At 36.3% G+C, this 23,159-nt stretch overlaps 1 protein-coding gene across 2 annotated transcripts in view; it reads right to left on the bottom strand.

Moving 5' to 3' along the window:
• CWF19L2 (CWF19 like cell cycle control factor 2) overlaps window positions 1-23,159 on the bottom strand; it is an 80,173-nt gene that overhangs the window by 53,532 nt on the left and 3,482 nt on the right. For both annotated transcript variants that reach the window (XM_062577516.1, XM_062577507.1), the window contains exons 2-9: window positions 17,833-17,943; window positions 17,040-17,156; window positions 15,545-15,652; window positions 13,106-13,225; window positions 11,552-11,645; window positions 10,295-10,410; window positions 8,479-9,188; window positions 1,486-1,582 (exon numbers count right to left, since the gene is read on the bottom strand). In XM_062577516.1, the coding sequence (XP_062433500.1) occupies window positions 1,486-1,582; window positions 8,479-9,188; window positions 10,295-10,410; window positions 11,552-11,645; window positions 13,106-13,225; window positions 15,545-15,652; window positions 17,040-17,156; window positions 17,833-17,874 (1,404 nt within the window). In that variant the 5' untranslated portion in view covers window positions 17,875-17,943. The remainder of the gene's footprint in view (window positions 1-1,485; window positions 1,583-8,478; window positions 9,189-10,294; window positions 10,411-11,551; window positions 11,646-13,105; window positions 13,226-15,544; window positions 15,653-17,039; window positions 17,157-17,832; window positions 17,944-23,159) is intronic.

The following is a 23,159-nucleotide window of genomic DNA, read 5'->3' as shown; positions in this document are numbered from 1 at the left end:
CTATTAAAAAACAGTTCTTGAAGTTACTTTTAGTTTACTTTTGAAGTTATTTCAAATGAACAGTTTTTCTGTAAAAGCTATATTTGTTCAAATTTTGTAAAGCTACATACACACACCTAATGCCTGTGGGGAAAAAAGTATGCATAATATAAAATCAGTTTGAAAAGAAAATATTTTTAAAATAGATGCCAACTCATATCAAAGTTTAAATCATGTGATAGGAGCTTTGAAAAATATCAACACTGTGATGAATCCAGCTAGTAAAACAATATTCCAACCACTCTAAGAATTCCTGCAATTCAAAAATATCAATGGTCCTCACGAAAAAGAAATTTGGCACTTGACGTCACAACATCTCGTTTGTTATTTAATTATGCAGATTTTGGTGTTCAGATTCTGTCACAAGAGACAGAGTTAAACAGAGGTGCACTAAAAATTATTCCTTTAGAAAAAAACAGAAGGATTCACTTCTAAAAAGGGTTATTTCACAACATTCTTCAAAAAATTAGGCAATATTTCCTTAAGAGCAGCAATTCAAAGTAACCATTTCCAAAACACAGCTTAAACAGTAACAGACTATGACCTTTGTTATAACAGAAATCTCCAGGCAGCATTACAAAATAAATTATGAATAAGGTAAAATGATTAAAAGAATAAACTTGCAAATAAGTCTGGAGGGGAATTAGGTACACAAGAAGACTGCAGGAGTAAAGAGGAGAAGAGAGTTTTTTTTTTTTTTTTTTTTGCTTTTTTTAACCTTCACGCAAAAAGCTGAATATAAATAACCCAGGGTAATCATATTAATGTAATAAAAAATATAAACTTCTAGAATTCAGAATGTTTCAAAACCGTGAGGTTCTTGATCTTTCAGATTGCTGTCTGTAACAAACCTCCTACAGCAATGTTACATCTGCAGCTATTAACCTCAGCTTTATGGACTCAAATTTATTCAGATAGCCATACTGGGGAGCCTTCTACAAAGCATTATATAGTTGTTCTCATTTTGCAGAGCTGGAAGCAAAGATCCACGGACATCCTTTCAATCTTGTATTTCCATATCCTAATCCAATGATCTATGTTCACATAGCAGAAGTTTGGATCACAAGCATCTTCCTGAGACAAAGTTGACAAAATAACAAGAACTCCAACACACTGCCTACCTTGCAACAGACTGGGAACTTTTGTGGGTTTCACCTGCTCTCTGCCTAATAGAAAGACATTAAATCCTACCAAAGAGGTAGAGAACAACTGTTTTGGGATACGTTTCCAAGCCTACAATGCTAGGGCCTGAATCATCTATTCTACTTTACAGGTCATGGCATTTAAATCAGGAGTTACAGGAAAAATAGCATCTTTAAATTTTGTCTGAGCATATTTCACAGAACTTAGTATTTGTTTGACTCAGTCTTTTTGTTTTTAAGACAAAAACTCTGTGAGCTTTAAAGAAAACTGCAGTAAATCATGACAATCTTTCAAAAACATTACCATATTTCCCATGAGTTCTGCTTTCACAATTCTGGCTCCTAGTTTGTTCATCTCCTCTTCACTTAGGAAGTGAGATTCCTCATCCTTTGACGTATGCCTGTAAAACAGAAGCAGAAAAACAATTATTCACCTAAATAATTACATATTAGGTACTGACTGTACCAGCATATATTCTCCTATTGTCTAAATAATTTATTACAATACGTTACAGGAATATTTGCAGTCAGAAGCTGCTGGATTTCCTTACAGTTCTCTTTTACAAAAGCACTATCAACAGAACATTTTTTCAGCATGAAAGAACAGTCAACAGCCAGTAGGAGGTACAAGCAAGCTACAACCAAGGAGAACAGGAGGAATAACGTGCATCCACTCTGTCCATTATGGTTTTAGTGATCCTTTCTCACCTGCCAACTCCACCAATATCACCTATTTCCCAATTTTCCTCTTGTGAGTCAAATGGTTTTCTATCTCTTGAAGTCTAACCTATACTCCTGTATTTAACTTTCCGAAGTTCACTTTCTATATAAAGATATAATGGTTGATATGCTTGAATTTCCACAGAAAATTAAGAAGCTACAGCTAGTAATAAACAATCATACCTTCATGATTAAAAAGTAGGGGTGTGAGTTCCTGTAATAATATGTAAGCTCTTCAGAAATTATTGTAAAGAGATAGACAACTTTAGGGGTTTTTTTCCTCTAATCTTAGGAAAGACTTTTTTAAAAAAAAAAATCAACTCTGAAAGTAAAATAGCTGACACAAAAGTGACTAATAACATAATTATGATATTGGCCCCTTCCATTAAAAAGAGAAGGAAACATCCACTCACTGCTTAATATGATTACATCTTGTTATACTTGAAGAATGGAACAATTTTGGAGGTGATGTAATTTTTAACTGCTAAACCTTCTCAGTCCTGTGCAAATTCCCTAAATTACTTTTGTCTGTTTCAAAGATCTCCAGTCCAAAAGCCAAAAAGTCAACAGAAAGATTTCCATTAACTTCCTTAGAAACAGAGCCTTCCAAGATGAACAACAAAAGATTCTCTTCAAATAAAGAAGGGGGAAAAAAAAGGAATAAGAAAAGATACTGAAGTTCTTGCTTTTCCTTTATCTATATATTCTTTTTTTCAATTGAAAAGACAAGAAGGTGATCAGTAATCAGCATGGATTCCCAAAGGGGAAATCCTGCTTAACCAACCTGACAGCCTTCTATGATGGAATGACTAGCAGGGTAGATGAAGGGAGAGCAGTGGACGTTGTGTACCTTGACTTCAGCAAGGCTTTCAACACTTTCTCTCATAACATCCTCCTAGGTAAGCTCACGAAGCGTGGGTTAAACGAGTGGACTGTCAGATGGATTGAGAACTGTCTGAAAGGCAGAGCTCAGAGGGTTGTGATCAGTGCCACAAGGCCTAGTTGGAAGCCTGTAGCGAGCAGTGTCCCCATGGGTCAGTACTAAGTCCAGTGTTGTTCAATTTATTCATCGGTGACCTGGATGAAGTGAGACTGGCTCCTCAGCAAGTTTGCTGACAATACGAAACAGGGAGGAACGGCTAATACACCAGAAGGCTGTGCTGCCATTCAGAGGAAGCTCAACAGGCTGGACAGCTGGCAGAGAGGAACCTCAAAGTTCAATAAAGGCAAGTGCAGGGTCCTACACCTAAGAAGAAACAACCTCATGCACCAAGACAGGCTAGAGTGCTGACCTGCTGGAAAACAGCCCTGCAGAGAAAGTCCTGGTGGACAAGCTGACCATGAGCCAGCAATGTGCCCTTATGGTCAAGGGCAATGGTATCCTGGGCTGCCTCAGGCAGAGCACTGCCAGCAGGTTGAGGCAGGTCATCTTTCCCCTCCACTCAGCCCTAGCGAGGCCACACCTGGAGTTCTGGATCCAGTTCTGGACTTGCTAGTGCAAGAGAGACATGGAGCTCTAGAGCAAGTCCAAAGGGCTAAGATGATTAAGTGCCTATAGCATCTCTCATATGAGGAATGAGGAATGGCTGAGAGAGCTGAAGGGAAGGCGTACAGAGGAGAGTCACACTCTCCTCAGTGGTGCTGAATGACAGGACGAGAGGCAACAGGCACAAACCGAAACACAGGAAGCTCTGTCTGAACACAAGGAAAACCTTTTTTTCCATGTGAGGGTGACAGAGCACTGGAACAGATTGCCCAGGCAGGTTATGGAGTCTCCATCCTTGGAGATAATCAAAAGTCATCTGGACATGGTTCTGGGCAGCCTTGCTTGGGCAGGCGGGTTGGACTAGATGACCTCCAGAAGTGCCTTCCAACCTCAACCATTCTGTGATTAGGACACACAGTAGGAATATTTCATTCAAGAGAACAAGGCATGTTTATTACTTAATGATTTTTTTTTTTTTTAGTGATGTTACTGCTTGAAACATCATCTGAACTTTGAGACTAGCGACGCTGTTTTGTTTTCGTTATTATCTCGTCTCAAATTAAACTCGAAGTAGTCACATTATTGAGTGTGACTTTCAGCAAACACTAGCTGGATGGACATTTCCCTCCGGGGAGATCCCTTGGGCATCCAATCAGCACTTTTAATTAACCTCTGTCATAACTGTCAAAAATACATTGATTTATAGGCTGAAGAAACTCTGTGTGTTTTACAAGTGATAATATCCAAAAAGTACATTGTCAGTATGAGAGATAAGGAACTGAAATAGGAACACCTATTAATCTAAGTCTTTGTGTCAATGAAGAGTTACTTGTGACTGAACAAAACCGTAAAAATAGTACAGTATGTTTTGCAAGACTTAAAACTTTAGTAGGAAACAGAGAGAAGCAGTCTATAAATTATTCCCAATTAAAAAAACTACACCAAACACCCAATCCCGAGAAGTTCCAAGAGCCAATATTTTCTACAAAGTTCTGCAAAGAACAAAAATCCTCTGAAATAAATTGGAAGATACGTCATATACTACCTCAAACACAGTAATATTAAACACTGCTAAGGAGAAGATTTACCATAAAAGTACTTGGAAAAACGTAAATCAATACAAGCAAAACTTACATGGTTTTCTAGACCTAAGTAATGTTCACATTATTGATAAATTAGCTCAGTAACTGTACTGGCTAAGAAACAGAATTAAAATATCACAGAAGATGCATAATAAGGTTTAACAGTACTAACACAGAAAAGATATATACAAAATAAAAGATTAACTAAATAGTTTCTATGCTTAATTCTTTTCAAGGGAAAGAGAACTGAGTTCAGTCTTTTCTGCCCTCATAATTACATTCATTGCAGTTGTATGAGCAAAACATTTCCACGCACAATCTAGCTTCTCAAAATTTGCAGCTCCATCCAGTTAGAATTAGTATTTCACTTACTACATTTGCAGCAATTATAAACTAAAAAGCTACAGGTTTTGTGCTTGTAATAGTTCAACTCCATAATGGTGAAAGTAAGTCACCATTATTTACTAGTAAAACAGTAGAGGTAGAGGTTATAAAGTTAAAAGGTTTTATATATAAAAGGTTACATAGGCTAAATATAAAAGGCTATAAAATTAAAAGGTATAGGTAGTAAAAGCAGTAGTTGCTTTTTTCAAGTTAATAGTGATACAATGGTGTCACAAACTTCTACTCTGTAGTTACAGGTAGAGCAAAAACAGATAAAAGGAAAACGCAGGCCCTCACATAGTCTCTCTCATTAAAGTTTCTGTATTTTGGACAATCTCCAAAACTCTTTTTGTTAGTAGTTAACAAGTTACATTCTGACATCCAGCATACTTTATTTGCCATCAGCTGTATGTAACAGCTGTCAGACTTTGCCTTCTCCTTTTGAAAGTTACGTAAGAAAGTTATGGAAGAAACAGGAGTGAAAAGAAGGCAGGCTTCCTAAAGGATTACATGGCGTTTAAAGAAGACAACTTTCAGTCTGATAGACAGTATTAAAAAAATATATATATATATTTGCTGCTACTTAGTAAAGCATTAGCAAGATATGAGTTTCACATTTGTTAAAAAAAAATGTGCAATTTCAGATGAAGTGAAAGACTCTATCTACATGTAATAGTATCTTTCTATCTGTGCAGAAAAATAAGCTTTGGATCACTTCTTAACAGTTCCAAGTGTATATTCTATGCCTAAACTGCAACACAGATGCACCCCATGTTCTTCCAGCTCACCACAGCACCCCTCCTTCCATGAATACCTCAGTGTCCTTATGGAAACCAAAGCACAATATAAGACAGGCAGGAGACAACTGTGGATCATCCAGATCTCATACCTGAATGAGGTCAGGATGGAAAAAAAGGACTAGGAGCTGAGAAAGTCTCCAGCTGAGACTTCAATAGGCTCTAGCTGAGATATACCACGAATCATTCCAGTCAGGAGCTTATATACAGCACTTAATTGGTAAACCTCAGGACAATAACTGTTTGGGCAACCTCTGGAAAAATAAAAAGGATCACAAAATCTAATGTCTAGAAATATCTAACGCATTGCAGGTGTAATTCTGTGAGATCTCACTCTTAGAGCAACTAAACACACTATAAAGCTGTATTTCTCACTTCCCAGGAAAATAACGTCTAGGCTAATAGTAAGACAAATAAAACAAAAATGAGACACTTATGAAGCACATAACGCATATACATTATTCTTGTGCCAGAATTCGGATCTACTCATGCACCACGACATATAAATTCTTTCTTTCTAGATCAGATTCAACATCTTTCTAGATCAGATTCTCCTACAATCAAAGAAAATGTGAATTTCATAAACCCCTAAGAAAATAGGTAACAGGGAATTTCATAAAATAAGCAAAATCTAGAAAACATATTCAACTTGTACAATAGAAAAACAGCATAGACCCTATCCAGTTGTTTCTGGCTAGTCAGGCAGTACTGATCTAGTATAATATTTGTTTGCAAATACACACTGAGGTATCTGCAAGTACTACACGTAGCAACTGTTATAAATGAAATAACTATTTTCAAACTATTTCCTTTCTGCTAGATTCCAACAATTAAGCATTAAAATTAAATTCATCACCTCTCCATAAGAGTTTCATTATGCAAATAGCTGACACAAGCACATGAGAAAAAGGGAATTAAACTTGATTATATTTCATCAAATTCTAACTAAATCATACTAGCCTTCTTATATACACCACTCAAGACTATGTACTTATCCAGTTTCCCAAAACAATAACATTCTACGTATTTGCATAACACTCTCAGCCCTGACTCCTAAAATACTTTTTAGCTTAAGTTATTGGGAAGATTCGAAGGAAACTATTGACAGTAATAATACCAGCTCTCCTAGCATTTCAAACAAATATTTCTATATGCTATTAATTTAGCATACAAGTTCATCTCACAAGTAGCAAATCTATCACTGCTATATTAATTACTTGAGTTTTATTCAGCATTTTCAAGCATTTGAAGTTTCTTTTCTACATCCTACAACAGATGAAATACTGTTCTGCAGTTTGTTTGCCTAAGAGACCAATTATACCGCTGCGTGAGCTAACATGAGAAAGGAGGAGCAAAATAATGTGTCATGAGCAATTCTCAAACACGCCGGGGAGACTGGAGAACAAGGGGTTGCTCCTAGCTTCTACTTTGCTTCTATTGTAGCTGCCCAGGCTGGGGGACTAGTCTCCCTCCATAGCCCACAAAAGAGTCAGGTGTCTGTGGGTTGCAAGAAAAAAAAGGGTTCAGGACAGATTATAACTCACCCCTAGGAGGAGTCATGCCAGAAGCCTCCTCTACTCCACTTGGAGCAGGATCCTACTCTAAAACATGTCTGCCAGAGCAGACTCTCCATAGTCTCCAGAGGGAGCACAGTTACACAAGCTTCTGGACTTGGTACTAACAGTCAGATGCCTATCACAGTGCTGTGAATTCCCCAGTGGGTGCCAAAGAAACAGAAAAAATTCACCTTTTCAGCTCTCCTCTTGAAATGTCTATTCCCCTTTACCAAAGTGTTAAGGCAGAAGTTGAATTCAAAACTTAAAAGCTGACTTCCACAAAAAACGTATTTGTTTACACAACAATTCTACATTATTTGCACTTGAATGTGCACCACGCTAAATAACCCAGACCCATTTTAAAACTTAACATTATCTTCTAATAACCAGCAATATCTTTTATTAGCCTCTAAAATCAGAGGCAGAGGCTTACAAGAAAATTTCCCTTTATGCTATCTGCTCAGATATATATCACAGTTCTGTACAAACACCACTCCTCAGCATAAACTTCTGGTTATATCTTCAAAAATACATTGCTACACAAGCATTCTCAGCTTTCTTAACTCTGCATGAGAAACAGCACCACCAACATTACTTTCATAGAATCCCTTTCATCCCCCAAATCATCCAAAGAAACATTCACATAAATGTCTTCATTGAACACTGAAACATAAAAGGAGCAGTTATTTAAAGAAGAGCTAACAGCACAAGCAACATTGCACAATGAAACTGTACTGTCTCTGTTGAAGTGAAACTGCAGTGGAAAAGTGAGTAGACAGAATAAAGGTATTGAACTTTATCAAAGTTGCTAATGTTGCATGTCTACACTTACGTTATCAACTAAGGATAAAAGTCAACTGCCTACACATGTCTAGATGTGTTTCAGATCACGGAATACTCCTTCGCCATTCCTGAGAAGCATACTTCTCCCGTAACTTTTGCATTTTATCCATCAGCCCACAGTGGCTGTTTGAGTCCTGACCTAATTGTTCATAACCAACAAGGTATGTTTCAATGTTTTTAGACTAAAAGCCCTATCCTCATTCTCTCCCCAACACTAGAAAAAATAATTTAAAGCCAGAAGCATTAGCCTGCTAAATCATTTTCTGTACTTACACTTTTGCTATTCAAAACCCAGCAAAGTTAAAACAACTAAAGAGATCTGATATGACCAGATGTCACAAGCACAAACACAGAAGATACTTTTTCCAGTATACTTTACCGTGAACAACACAGCAAACATGTCAACAAGCAAAGAGAGTTATAAAATACCTAGAATATGATGTTTTATTGTTTGACAGTGTTTCTTTCTTCTCAGGGGTATTTCCTGGGCACTGCTGTTGTGATTCTTCTTTTCTATCACTTGCAGTTCTATCCCAATTCTTAACTTGTTCTAGAGCACCTGCTGATTTTTGATCGGACATTAATTTCTCACTGTCATCTTTCACATGCGTTTTGGTCCACAGTGCAGTATCCTCACCAGGTTTTTGGAAATGGCTACTTAAAGAGCTATGAACTGGCAGTTTTAAAGAGGACTGCTGTGACTCATAGTCCTTATGTAAACTGTAAGATGATAAATCATCTTCAGAGGGTTTCAAAAATTTGTGTTTCATGTTGCTGAGAGATGAACCCTTTTCCTGACTTCGTTTTTCCTCAGAGAGTCTTTCTGCATTGGAGCTGTAGCTTCTCAATCCTGAGCCTGGGCTACTGCAGCCACGGCCTTGGTCTTCTCTCGACCTATCTCGTTTGCAACCTCTCTTTTCTTGCGCCCATTCCTTGACAGAGTTCTCCCCAGTATATCCCCTGAACGTGTTCTTATTTCTATCATCTTCATCTTGTAACTCCTTCATAAGCTGCTCTTTCTTTTCTTGTCCACTTTCTGAATAGTCAGATTTCTTCCATCTTCCTTGTCTACAATAATTTTCTTTTTTGGATGCAACTTTTTCAGCTTCTTCTAATCGTGACCGAAATATCTCCATTGACTACAGAAAAAAAATAATACTGCTTTTACGATCATGGGATATTGTGAAGTTCCCTATAAAGCATTACAAGAAAGGCACCATTCTGTGAAAATGAGTCATTGTACAGGTGGAAAGCATGAGCCACGGAGCGGAAAGGGAGACCAATATTAGAAAAAAAGGGAGCTCAATGTTGTAGTCTACTGTCTAAGGTGCTCTGATGTGAAGGCATTTTGATCCCTTCTCTTGGACTATTTCAACCTTTTCTCCACTCTCTCTAAAGTGCTGAAACACTCCTGAGAGCAGGGACCAAAGCCTCAGAACTGCCTCCTCTCGAGGGACTTAAGCTAGAGAGTAAAGCTTCCTCTTTCTCGCTCACGAGCTCTTTGCTTCAGCAGAACTAATAGACTGTTCCATTAAACCATTTTACTACCCAATTATATTCTTTAAATGGGGGAAAGGGGTTAAAAACCTTTAGCTTGATCCGTCTCTAGCTTTCTGAAAAAATACTCCAGCCATCAGTCAGCTGCACAAAAGATTGTTCTTCTTCCCTATTTTGAGCTGAATCAAATGCTATCAATTATATTCTTTTGCCCAAAACATAAGATACCGAGGCAAGTCAGGCAGGGATTTCTCTCAACCACTAGCCTGTACTCAGGAAGCTACAGCTCTTTGTTATTTGAATACTACTTTTTTGATAAAGATTCTTAAAAATAGCATTGTTCAGAATCACTGACTCTGAATAACATCTGCCAGTACTGTTCTTCTGGGTTTCATCACTCGAGAATGACTACAATTCCATTCAAAGATAGCAATACGCAGTTACACTGTCTTATCCCAGATTTCTACTAATACCCTAAACAAAACAAAAACACTCATATGTGATGCTAGGACCAAGGCTAGATACTAAACATGCTAGACATCTGATCAATGTTTTTAAAGACAGTATCACAATATATAAGGAGATAGGCTTCAGCGAGTTGATATTTTTATCGCAGTTTAATTTTTAGTAAGTTAACTTTTGCAGACTATTTTAATAGTCTTCAAAATAAAGAAGAGTAATGAAAGTAAACTTTTCCAAGCATCTATTAGTTGTAAACAAAGGAAAAAAAATAAATTAAGATGCTTACCCCGTATCTCTCAGCTACAATTTCCTCAAAATTCCGTTTCTCTCTCTCAGCCTGTTCCTTCATCCTTCTGTATGATTTTCGTAACCAACTTAATCCAGCATCTTCTACCACTGTAGCTAAAGTTTAAAACAATGTATATTTTTACATTTCAGTAGTTAACTCTATTTAACACTTATTCTGCCTGTGATGTGAAACCTTAACCTAAACTCAACATAAAAATTGAAGGAATGCAAAGGAATAAGGAATGTAGTAATACAATTACATGGTTTTGTAAGTTAATGCTAGATGCATCTTGGTAATACCACTGACTTCATTTAAGTTGCTCCATTTTATCATCAAATGCAATAAGCATTTCCAAGGCAGGAATGGCATACGGGAAGTTGTGTTTTCTTCACTGAATTGAGGAACCTTTTTATTGTTTCTCTTTCTTCCCTGTCCATTCTTTGACACACTCCTTATGCACAAATTGGTGCATTATTCCCCTTCTCAGAAAATTAACGAGTAACCCACTGCTTTTCATTTGAGAAGTTAGCAGGGGTTTTAGTATCCAGAACACATACTCACTGATGCCTGTTCCCTCTTACAGAGTGCTTATCTCTGCTGCTCTTAAAAGCTGGCATGTGGGGACAGGCTAATGGACTGCAGGACAGATTGTCCACAGGGGAACGCTCCCAACCAGGAAAGGCAGAGACCCCACTGTTCCTGTCACCAGGATACAAGGACCCATCTTCTCATGCAATGAATGTTCCACGACATTATTAAAAACATTTTTCTAGCTGCTCTTTCTGGAAATAGACAGGATAGCCCTAGGGTAAGGAAAGCAGTGAAAAGGTTACAGAAATAGTATCTTTCACAAACAGCATCTATAATGTACTTCATTTAAATGTGACTCAGCCTGCTGTGGTTGAATATTTTAAAACTATAATTTGTGTAATGGAATGAAAGGAATCAAATGAGATGACAACAATTTATCCTATCTTGGTTAAATTACGCTTTCTTTTAATATAGCTGAAAATGGAGAATTTCAATGAAGATACTGAAGATCAAAACACTTAAGATTAAAAATCAGTGAAGAGAAATTCTGTAAAAAATATAATATTTACCAATATTTACTACTGAGTTTTCTTCCAAATTTTTACTTTATTACATATTATTCATAATTCCGCTACATCAATGTTGGTAGTAATTTGTTAGTAACAAAGAAAGTGGAAAATGGAGAAAAAAAGATTGAAATTATTACTAAAAGTTGTCTTTTACCTTTCTTAACTGAACCTTCTTCAGCTTCCTCTGGTGGCAAACCTGTACCACCATCTTTCCAATAGGGACTAAGTTCTCTCTCAGAAAGTCTAGCCTAAAACAGAAATAATTGCAACCTATATAAATGTGATGCATTAAAATTAACAACAGCTATTGAACATTTTAGTTATTCTACCTAAAATTAATAGTATATTATTAACACACATGCACTCAGTGGGGCACTATTGATTTGGATTCAATGTTTTTACTTAGTAAACTTCTACTTAGTACTTTACTACTGCAAAGTGTGTGCATTTCCTCTTTATAAGTACAAGGGGGACCTTTAGTCTTACCACAAGTTCTTGTTTTTCTCCCTCAAACTAGACTGTTTATTTTGATTATGTCAATTGACTTCTCTGGAAGCAGGCAAGAGAGTCCACTGGAAAATAAAGGGTTGATTAGGTGGTCTAGCACTGTTAAAATTTAAAATGTGTCTAAGTTATGTCTTGAATTCACCACCATCATTGGTACATTGCACACATTTGTTGTACATTGTTTTGGGTATGAAACAAATGTCAGGAAAGACACTCATGTAGAAAACACAAAAGTATAAACCCACACAGAAAGCACATGACTGGGTGGAAGGATCTATAAAAATCATATATTCTAAAATCAACAGAACATACAAATTGTCATTAAACATAAAGCACGTGTGACATTCTTGTAATTTAAGAATTTCAGATTTCCACACTAAGTGCTCCTTTAGCTCCTTATCATATAAGGAAAAATAAGTGGAAAAAAGAAAAACTTTAATCCCTGCTCAGAAGACAATAACCCAAGTGTTGCATACCTCATAAGAACAGCACTCCAGTTCAATTTGCTTTTTAGCCAGCACACAACTAACTGGAATGTCTAATGGCAACAAACAGCCTAACATGAGGACAAGTGAACTTTAGATAATGATCAGCAACTATGTTTTCAGATCAGACCATACTGTACTTATGGAGATATATGAACCAATGAAGCAGTCAATAACTGTATGTAAACAGAACTAGTTTACTGGCAACCTCCTTCCCAACTGGTCCCTGATTTCCCCACGTGCTGCCCCACAACCACGGCATAAGGCACTGCACCAGGTCCAAATTCTTTCGGTGGGAAAAAAGAAAGCCTCAACAACTTATACGTCAACACAAACCTACATGAGCTTTTGTCACACAAAGCAGCATTGCCTCTTTCACACATAAAACAAGGAAAGAGGTTAGGCCCACAGCCTGCCACTATTATCAAGCAAAACATCTCAGAAGTACTTTAAACATTATGGAACTTAGTAGAACTGGCTTGCTTCTTAACTAGAAGACAGTGTAAGACAAGATAAGCCTCCTGTATGAACTTTTCCTATCAACCAAACAATTTTAAAGTCATTATCATACAGTAAAGAAATACTGTATGTAGTAAACCACATCAGAGGTTAAAATAAACAATTAGTGGCATACAAAGACTTAGGTATTTGAACCAGATCATTACATAGATTTGAGTAAGATGTAGGAAAAAAAGTTAATGCATAATTCCTCCTACCTGCTCAATTTCTTGAGCTTTCTGTTGTTCCAATTTTTTTTCTTTATGTTTTTCAGCTCTGACAGATGCTGCTGATGTGGTTTTCAAAGACATGAAGTCTAAAGTCATCCATTCTTCTCTCTTAAAAAGGAAAAAAAGTTTCATCTAAGACTAAAAGACACAGAATCAGTGTTTTTACTTCCAACCAAAATATATTTCAGGTACAACTCAAACTACTGCAACTACTGACAAAGAATATTTACATTGAACAGTGTAGGTCTGGCTAACACTAATTTCTATTCCCCAAAAAATACTTTGTATGAAAATCAAATACAAATTTAAGAACTTCTGACTTCCAGTATTTTTAATATTCACTTAGGCAAACAGATTTCAGAGAGATATTTGTATAATTCAGACTACTTGTTCTCAAAGTATTTATGGAGCTAGTAAATATGCAAAGCCATATACACAGCTTCGGCTTTTTCAAATGAACATCCGACATACAGATCGATTCGTTTTCCATCTTGTTCTAGAACTGTATCTTGCTACTTCTGGTTTTATGACTTTTGTCTGTTTTAGCATATACAAAATTTACAATCCATCACTGAGCATAGTTCTCAGGATCTGATGTACAGGCACCTAACCACACTGAAAAATTAAACACTCACACACCTAAATTCATATGTACCACAACAGCAGATCGAAAACTGCATTTACAAAACCCAGACTGAGGATATTTTAAAGATGAGGGCTACTTTCTAAAGGAAAGCAGCATATTAACAACCTAGAGTCTCCAAAGTCTCCAAAAAAAAAAAAAAAAAAAAAAAAAAAAAAAACCTTCATATTCAATGAAGTGATATATCCACCCAAATCTGATACCTCAAACACTCCTCCTTCATACACCTGAAATATTTATGAGGCCTCAAAAGAAAACAGTGACATATGCATAATTAATAATTTATCTGCAAAAAAAAGTATTTGGAATACTTCTGTGAACAGTCTAGCAATCAAAATGTAAAGATTACACCTATTTTCAGACACGTCCTCGTGAAAGTGTCTTCACTTCTCTTCACGTAAGGTTCAAGCCTGAGACGTCAATCTGAACAGACGCTATATATCACACTATTTCTCTGTTGCTTAAAAATGATGATGTTAGACAATATGCTAGAGAGTTTCAGAGGTGAAACACAGCATTCCACTTCTCAGATCTCTTCTAAGAGAAGGAACTGGAAAGCATACTATTTTCAAGTGATTTAACAGCAGCTATGCCCACACAGACAAGCAAAGTGGACGAGAGGTGGACGAGAGGTGGATCTAAAAAACACAAACACTGATGTTTTGGATGTGATATCCACACTACATACATTTCAGATGTGCAGCTTGGTTTGGATTCTTTTTTTTTTTTTTTTTTTCTTTGCACTTTCCTCTTTTTGGGGGGACAAAAGGTGGGTTGTTGTTTTTCATGCTTTGGACTAGTCTAAGTCTGATCCCATGGAGCACCTTAGGTGTATTTTGAGAACATACTTTCCAATTTAGTTTCATCCAAAAGGAAACGATTTTAGGTGTTCCAATGCTGCATCATAATATGAACCAAAATATGAAGTAGGGATGACTAGAAAATTTATTTTGAAAGCACATTTCTCATCCAAATGTAGACACGTCCAGAGCACACACAGCAAGTGACATTAGTTGACAAATATTTGGAGAAATCAGTGTTTATCATGTTATCAGAACATACAGGAGGATTTATATTTTGTTACTATTTACTTTTCCAAGATGACACATGCGATTCAGAGAATATTCTTAATTCTCTTAACCAGATACACAAATCCAGGATCCAAGAAACAGGGACTCTTCTCAGCAACGGAATTAGACACTAAATTCAAAATCATTGCTTTAATACAACTGAAAGAAAATGTCATAAATATGTGATTACACTTATGTTATTAAAGTCACAGCAGCTTAATTCAGAATGACTCAGTTTTCCAGAATAAACATTGCTTATCATGCACAGAATTCACATAGGAAGACCAAAAGAGGCCTCAATTCCATAAACATTGTTGCTGATATGTTTGGCACCTCCCCTTACTTCCTTATGTCTGTTCAAGCACCACAGAAACCAAAATCCACTCATTTGTAGAAAAACTACCTTAAACAGGAAGAAAAATAACATGTTTAGACATGTTATTTAATCCATACTCATTAAGGAAATTAAGCTCAAAATATAATAGGAACTAGTACAAAGCAACATTAAGTTTAGTGCCTTGTTAAGTACTAAATATCTACCAGATAGAAATATCTTTCAGTGAAAGAAATGTAATATTTAGCTAGACACAAACAGGCATTTTCTGTTCAATAGTTTTTGTTCAACACATTTTAAAAGAGCTCTCAGAAAACCCAAGCACGTTTCACATTAGGTTATGCTGAGTTTATTTCTGAAGTAGTTATCAGACTGCTCACCTGTAGGGAAGGTTCTTTTGTAGTATCTGATTGCCTGTCGACCTTCCAAGCCTTTTCTGTATTATCTGGCTGTGACGCATTTGACTCAACCCACTCAACCGAAGAATCCTAAAAATATCAAGTTTGATGTATAGTGTTATGATATTCTATTATACACTGATAAAAACAAAATACTAATACAGCACATTGCTAATCAAACTTGATACATATTATCAGGCATTATTTAATATTTATTAGTTTAGTAATAATGATAGTAAAAATAATATTGATATTTTCCTCAAGGAAATTGTTACTTCATGATCAAAACCTCACACTAGGCTTCATGAGTACATCAACACAGTATGCAGGAACTCTAGCTCACACTGGTGGTTTAACAGAATTATAAAGTTGCTAGAACTGTCACAATAAAAACAAAAGAAAAAAATTTTTATGGCATTAGAAATACAAAATTTCTAAATTCATGACCAATTATGTTTTACATAAAAACAATTAATGTAAAACCAATAACACAATGTGTTATAAAGCACTTCACATTCTCTCTCCTCCTATTTCCATATCCCACTAATTGCAAACAGTACACTGAGATTTTATGCTTGGAGCAAACAGTCCTCTATTGAACAGAATTTCTCTGTTATTTATAGGAATCTGTCACAGGAATTAACACACTTTGGATTAAAGGTATCAGTCAGGACTGTGCTGTATCCTGCAATTCACTGATGCAATCTGAGGCTTTTTGATGCTTCCCTTAGGAAACGTGGGACCTATTTGTGGCTTAGGTTACTTCCCCACCCTGAAAAATACAGTTCAGTTCTGTTATCTGTCCCTGGGAAAGAAATCTCATCATACTGCATACATCAATCTCTCAGTAAAAGAGACTCTCTAAGAAGAAAATCACAGTGCTACCTAACTTGTACCAACACATCCTCTTAGCATTTTACAGATAGCAGTCAGAAAGCAGCACCCTGATTTGCAATCAAGTCTCTTTTACTGCTTTGCTGCAATGCCTTTCAAAGTAAAGGCATACAGATTCAAATGCACAAGTTTGAATCTTCCTTCATACTCATGGACAAGTAAGTCACAGTTGAACATCCATGGAAAAAGGTAGCAGTAATTCAGAGTTAAAATCAAGTATTCGCAATTTTAGACATTGTTCCATCATATATACCACTGACTACAAAAAAAAAAAAAAAAAAGTTTCTGCTCTCTCCCAGAATAAAGACTTTTTTCAATTTCTTTCTGATGAAAAACTGCAAATCTCTTAGTTCTTAACGAGCGAAAAGAATATGAGAAAATGTGGAGGCATTCAAATAATGGCACCTTTTAAAATGATTAAATCCTTGGTATATTAAAAAGATATACTTTTCCACAGCTTTTTCCCCAACAGAAAATGGTAAGAGTAAGATGCAGGACTACTAGATATGTCTGGCCACAGAGATTAAAAGAATGCAGGTTTTAAAAAAATGTCTTCTGGAGCATTTTAAAATTTCTTACTTACTGAAGAACTATTAAGAAAGTCATCCTTTTCAGATTTTTGTTTTTTGCTTTTCTTCTTTTCTTTTTTAGGTTTTCTTGAATGTTTATCCTTTTTCTTTTTCTTCTGCACAGAATGTTCCTACAAGTAAAGTTCTGTAAATGAAATCAACTAAACCAGATCTCCAGCACAGAGGAAAAACTGATCACAATCTACTAAGCAACCCACACTGAAAAACTTGCACACATCTGGACATAGCTACATATTTTATTCATTACTATTACTCTCTCTCCTGTACTTTTTCTAGTTTTTATGCTTCACATCAACAGATGTCTTTTGCCCCTCCCCAAATACACTCTTCACTGAAACTAAATCATTATAATTATACATACATCTTCTACACACTGTTTATTTGGGTCAAAGCTAATTCCTTTAGGAACCACTGTGTCAACATACATCTGTCCTTTTTTGAAATACCTACAAAGACTTTAAATCAATACCATAGAACAGAATACTCCGAGGTTCCATTAGGGCTTTCCTGGTGATCCTCTACACAAAAGCTTGCTAAAAAGCCTTGGATACTCTGTTATTCTTCTCCCAGCATAATTTTTGCTCTTCTGCATTTGGTAGAAATTAACGTTGTAACTGAAGCACAGAAGTCTTTCCTCTTTCTGACTAGAAGCTTATCTCCAGTTTAAGAAAGCTAACTTTGAACTAGAAGCTGAGAGGTTTTTTAGGTTATCTTAAAACTACCCAAAGCTTTCTTTTGCACTGAAAAATAAAAAAAATACAACTCAACGATTTACACTCGCCTCACCTTTTCCAGTTGTTCCACACGTTCATTCACATCAGCAAGCATCCATGTATCTTCACCTCGCAGATGCTTTAGCAGCTTTTGCCTCTGTTCCTTTTCATAAGTAATTTTGGCCTAAGGTGAACAGAAGAGAAAACAGCCAAATTCCAGCAGCATTACTTACATACACACACACCTTTGTAAGTCACACTATAACACAACAGCATACAATTTTAAGAACTGTTCCTGAGAACTTTTCTTTCAAAAGGACAGTATTAAAGACACTTTAGGATTACATGCTAAATGGGAAATTCAGTTAAACCGTATTGCACACCTCCCTTCCTCTGTCTACAGCTCTGCAGATCTTCTAGCACTGATATCATCCTATCATCCTAAATAACAGGGTGATACAAGACATTCAGCTTCTGTTCTCCCTTTTGAGAAGCCTTCTGTTCTTAGAACCTTCACAAACTACACAATATATCATAAAGTGGGCTTGGCTTTCTGATTTTCCATTTCTTTAAAAAAAAACAAAAAAAGTCAATTATTCGATCCCAAAGCACTGCTCACCAACTTTAACTTAAAAAGTAAACTGTTTGCAATTCAATCTTTGTACACATTCAGCTTCAGAAATCACTTCAGCCAGGTGAAAAATCTGGAATTGCAGAGGTCTATGCTCTCAGGAAAGATCTCCCTTTTTGAGGTTGAAAATGAAAACTACAGCATTTATTTTTCCTGTAATTTTACTAGTCTTAAATCATTAGGGAAGGATAGCAGGGTTCTGCATCGTCTAGTTGCAGAACTTCTGAAGTTTCATGGAAAGTTCACCTTCTTAAGTAAAACACTTGTACTTCTTACTAAAAAAAAAATAGCCTTTGTATGGCTAGAAAAAGATGCTTGGAGAAAGAACATTAGTAGGTGCTCTTTCACAGTAACAGTGCAAGGATAGAAATACAATCTAAAAAATAAGATTTAAAAAAAATGAAAGCCATTTCTTAAATTAGGAATGTTAACTTTTTTTTAATAATGTCATTAGCAATATTGAAAATAACAAAGAACAAAAGTCAAAATACTGCACGTCTGTGCCTAAATGAAGCACCCTTTTAAAGCTTCATCCTTTACTTTCATAGTAGCCCCAGAAGGTGATGATCTTTCTAATGCATTCAAACTCAAAAAGGGAAGGTTCCCCAGGGCTCTTAATTTCAGAAGAAAAGACTCTGAGAAATCGAAACAAGTTAATGTAAGTCAACTAGAATAAAAAGAACCAGAAATTTTAAGTGGACAGAAATTATTGGGACTTCCAGCTCTAGAACAAGGGACTGAGTGAATGCTATACCTTTGAATTCAAAAGGCAGGGAAAAGGAAGGAGTTACAGCATGTTAAAATGTTCATTCCAGCAGCAAAGCAGTTTTGAGCTTTACAAATGAACAAAACAATAGATAGAATTAGATTCAATACATCCGTTTCCTGCCTAGAAAGTTAACACTGGAAGATGCAGGTTTGTCTTTCTTTGTACACAAGGTGTGGGCCTACAGTAATGGCATTTTTCTCTTCCTTAAGAGAAAAGATCCCGTGCCAGTATCTCATGGTCCTGTGAGAAGCTGATTTAAGTTTTAGTTTTGCAAACAACCAAGGTGCAGATGTTATAATAAAACTGTCACCACAAAACTGTAAATCAGGAAGTAAAATCTTCAGACCAGCCCAATTAGGCAGTAAATTTCAGCTGCTTAGTACCACACTAAAAGTCCCTGAAGATGGGCTTCCAGAAAGCCTGTATCCCCCCCTCAGAGCAGCAAATACGGCACACTAGCGTATCTGCGCCCTACAATCACTTGAAAAGCAGACGTCACGCACAACGAGCAGAAGGGGTGTCCCAATTTCTGCGCACTTGTCAGGTCACAAGCATTTTAAATATAAATGCACTATTTTACTTCTAGCTGTACAGTAAAATTATTTTCTCCAATCTGGTATTTTCACCACTGAAATGTCTAAATTCCCAGTTATTTCAAGACCCGGCAAACTTTAACTACAGCATCAGTTTATCATTACAAGGAATTTACAGGAGTCTCTCGGTTAGCTGAGATTACATCTATGTGTGAATATATATCAATATGTTGCTTGTATAAAGCAGAAAATACTTTGTTGCTTCAGATCAAGTCAAATTTGCATATTTTCTCCCGAAGTATTTTTAGATTTCTTTCTTACTGCTGCTGAAAACTCAGTACAATCTTAAAGATATCAAATATAAGCTCCAGATAAAACACAATACAGAATCTCAAAATAGATACACTCAAAATCTCAAAAATAACACTGCATATCATCTGTTTGAGACAACTAAGAAATCATACTCTCACTTTATCTGCAACAAATCACAAAGGCAAGCAGAGATAAGATAAGCATCAGAACAAGTTGATCACCTGGTTTATCAACAAACTGTTTTATCTGATATCACCTCTCTTTTTTTTTTGTTCTATAGATAACACTTTCACAGTTTTTGCCCATATTCCATTTTAAAACCTTTAATTAAGGTTACCCAAAACTAAGCAAACCTTTATTCACATAGTCCATGCAATATTAAGTAGCAATTGACACAATTCTATTAAATTTACATCACGGGCCAGATAGCGATGTGTTTGTAAATGAGTATTCCTAATCAGAATTACAATATGATTTGCACATTAGTACTTCAATGGTCCCTTAGCCAATGTGTCCATTTTAACAAGAGAACAGTACTATTAAATACAAAGGTAGATCAATATTATATTCCAACTGAGCACCACTAACTAAATAATCTAAATTACTCCTGTGTTTTCCTTAAAGATTAGTCTACACCCATCTACAAAAAGAAATCCCAAAACGGAGTTCATATAAGATACATAACTTTGAAAAACCTTTGTCAAAGTCCTTCAATTAGAAGCTATTTCGCAAACTAAGCAGTCCAAAGGGTGACAGTGTTGCATATTTGGAACTGGCTGCTTGTTTTATACATTAGAATACTATCAAACAAAATAAATTTTCTCTCTATCCTGTGTTTACAAGTTATCTTTCTAGCATCACTAACTTCTTTTCTTCTATTTTTCCTTTTTGCCCCCCAAACTCATTCCTCTTTACATTTCAGCCATTTTATTTTCTTCTGGGGGGAGAGGTATTCTTTAAGTGATCCTTTGTCATCTGTTCTCCACTGCTTTCTTCCTATTCACCTGCTAGTCTTTTTTGTGATTTAAACTCCTAGCCTTCGCTATAATAAAAAGTATATTTCAAATAAAACTACTATTTCCTTCAAAAATAACAAATTTCCAAATGTACATGGAGTGAAATGATGTTAATATTAAAAATAAGGTATAAAAGGAGCAGGAACACTTTTTATTAGATCTATGATAAACAGAAAAAATACAGGCAAGCATTTAGGTAAATGAAATGAATGATCCTAATAAAAGATCGTATTTCTAAGGTATGCAAATATACATTCAGAACACAGAATGACTCTAAATCATCATTAAACTGCCGACTGCGGTCTCCTGAATACTGGGTGACACAGGATTGGACAAGATGAACCTGTAGTGACACTACCACCAGACTGTTAAAAAGAAAAACAGATTCAAAAAGCAGAAGACAAAAGTTCATTTTTCCTTGGACCAAGATACAAAATATAGATGATCGTTAACAATACCCATTTGTAAAATATTTTTAAAAAGCTGCCTAGAGATTTATAAAAGACTAAAGAAGTTATATTTTGACCTGAATTATCAATTTAACACATGGCTAGAATGCTAGCAGCTAATAGCCTCTGGATGTATCTAGCTCCCTCCACCACCAAATTACAATTTGCATTTTTATAGTTAAGGAAGATTTTCCCCTCACTTCCTCTCCCCAATTATTTCAAGCATCACTTGGAGCAGAAGAGCGGAAATCTAAGCTACTTCCTTTATTAGATTCAGACCTTAGCCTCCTATTCTAATTGTCTTTTATAATCACGCATGGCTAACTAGCATCCATCTATTTTTTCTTCCCTTTCTACATTTTATAATTAAAGTCCCCTGTTGGATTTATTCTGCTATGCTATAGAGGCCAACTCTAATAGTTTCACATCTCAATCCAAAGCAATTCAAGCATTTATTTCAAATGAAGGTTCATTAACACAAAAATATCTAACAATTTATCCTTTTACCTTTATAGACAAGTACTTAACATTAGATACATTTCAGGTCACCATCGCAACAACATTTTGCAACAGCATACTTCTGGGATACCCTAAGAAACTTACTCATAGTCCTCTTTGCAACAGGCAAAGAGCACAGCAGGCACAAGGTGAAGTATAATGCTGGCGAAGCATTAGTAATTTGTTATAAAAACAGTACTCTACAGCAATATGGCAGCAATGTTAGCCAAGGTGGACAGAGCAAACTCTTTGAAGTCTTTACTGCAAACAAGCCAAAAGATCTTGGATTTCACAGTCCCATCTGCAAGAGGAAGGAAACTAAGTTCAGGGAAAGTTCTCTCAATTCTTCAGTACAGGAATGAGGCAGGTCATTTAGGCTAGTCCTACAGAATCACAGAATGGTTGAGGTCAGAAGGGACCTCTGAAGATCATCTAGTCCAACCCCATGCTCAAGCAGGGTCATCTAGAGCATGTTAGATAGGATTGTGTCCAGGTGCATTTCAAATATCTCCGGAGAAGACTCCACAACCTCTCTGGGCAACCTGTTCCAGTGCTCTGCCAACCTCACAATAAAGAAGTTCTTCCTCATGTTCAGTCAGAACCTCCTATATTTCAATTTGTGCCCGTTGCCTCTTGTCCTGTTGCTGGGCTCTACTGAAAAGTGTCTGGCCCCATCTTCTTGACACCCTCCTTTAAGGTATTTGCAGAGACTGATAAGATCCCCTCTCAGTCTTCTCTTCTCTAGGCTACACAGGCCCAGTGCTCCCAGCCTTTCCTCACCAGAGAGGTGCTCGAGTCCTCTAATTGTCCAGTCCCGCACAATTGTTGACCAGAGTATCTGTTGTGCTAAATATAAAAATTGCTCCCAATAGCCTATAATACACCAGAGAGAAATACCAAAACCTACAAAACAGTATGTCACTCCATAAAAAATCATAAAAGAGCAAAGACACTGCCAGTGGCAGCACTAGGCTCCACAATAAACATAAGTTGTTACATGACAGCATCTGAAAGATTTCCTGAGTGAATCAGGCCATACTTTAGCAAGGGAGGCTAAATCACTCCCTCTCCAGTGCCCAGAAACCCTGACCAGCACTCTTTCCTGACCCAAACTCTGATTATCAATTCAGCTCTCAGCAAGGGCATAGAGAATTTTCAATACTACTAAAAAGACCACATAGAGTCCCATCAT

This window comes from Rhea pennata, chromosome 1 (assembly GCF_028389875.1).
Source record: "Rhea pennata isolate bPtePen1 chromosome 1, bPtePen1.pri, whole genome shotgun sequence".
NCBI classification, from domain to species: Eukaryota; Metazoa; Chordata; class Aves; order Rheiformes; family Rheidae; genus Rhea; species Rhea pennata.
The sequence above is the reverse complement of the archived record's forward strand: the minus strand, read 5'-3'. Positions and strand labels throughout refer to the sequence as shown.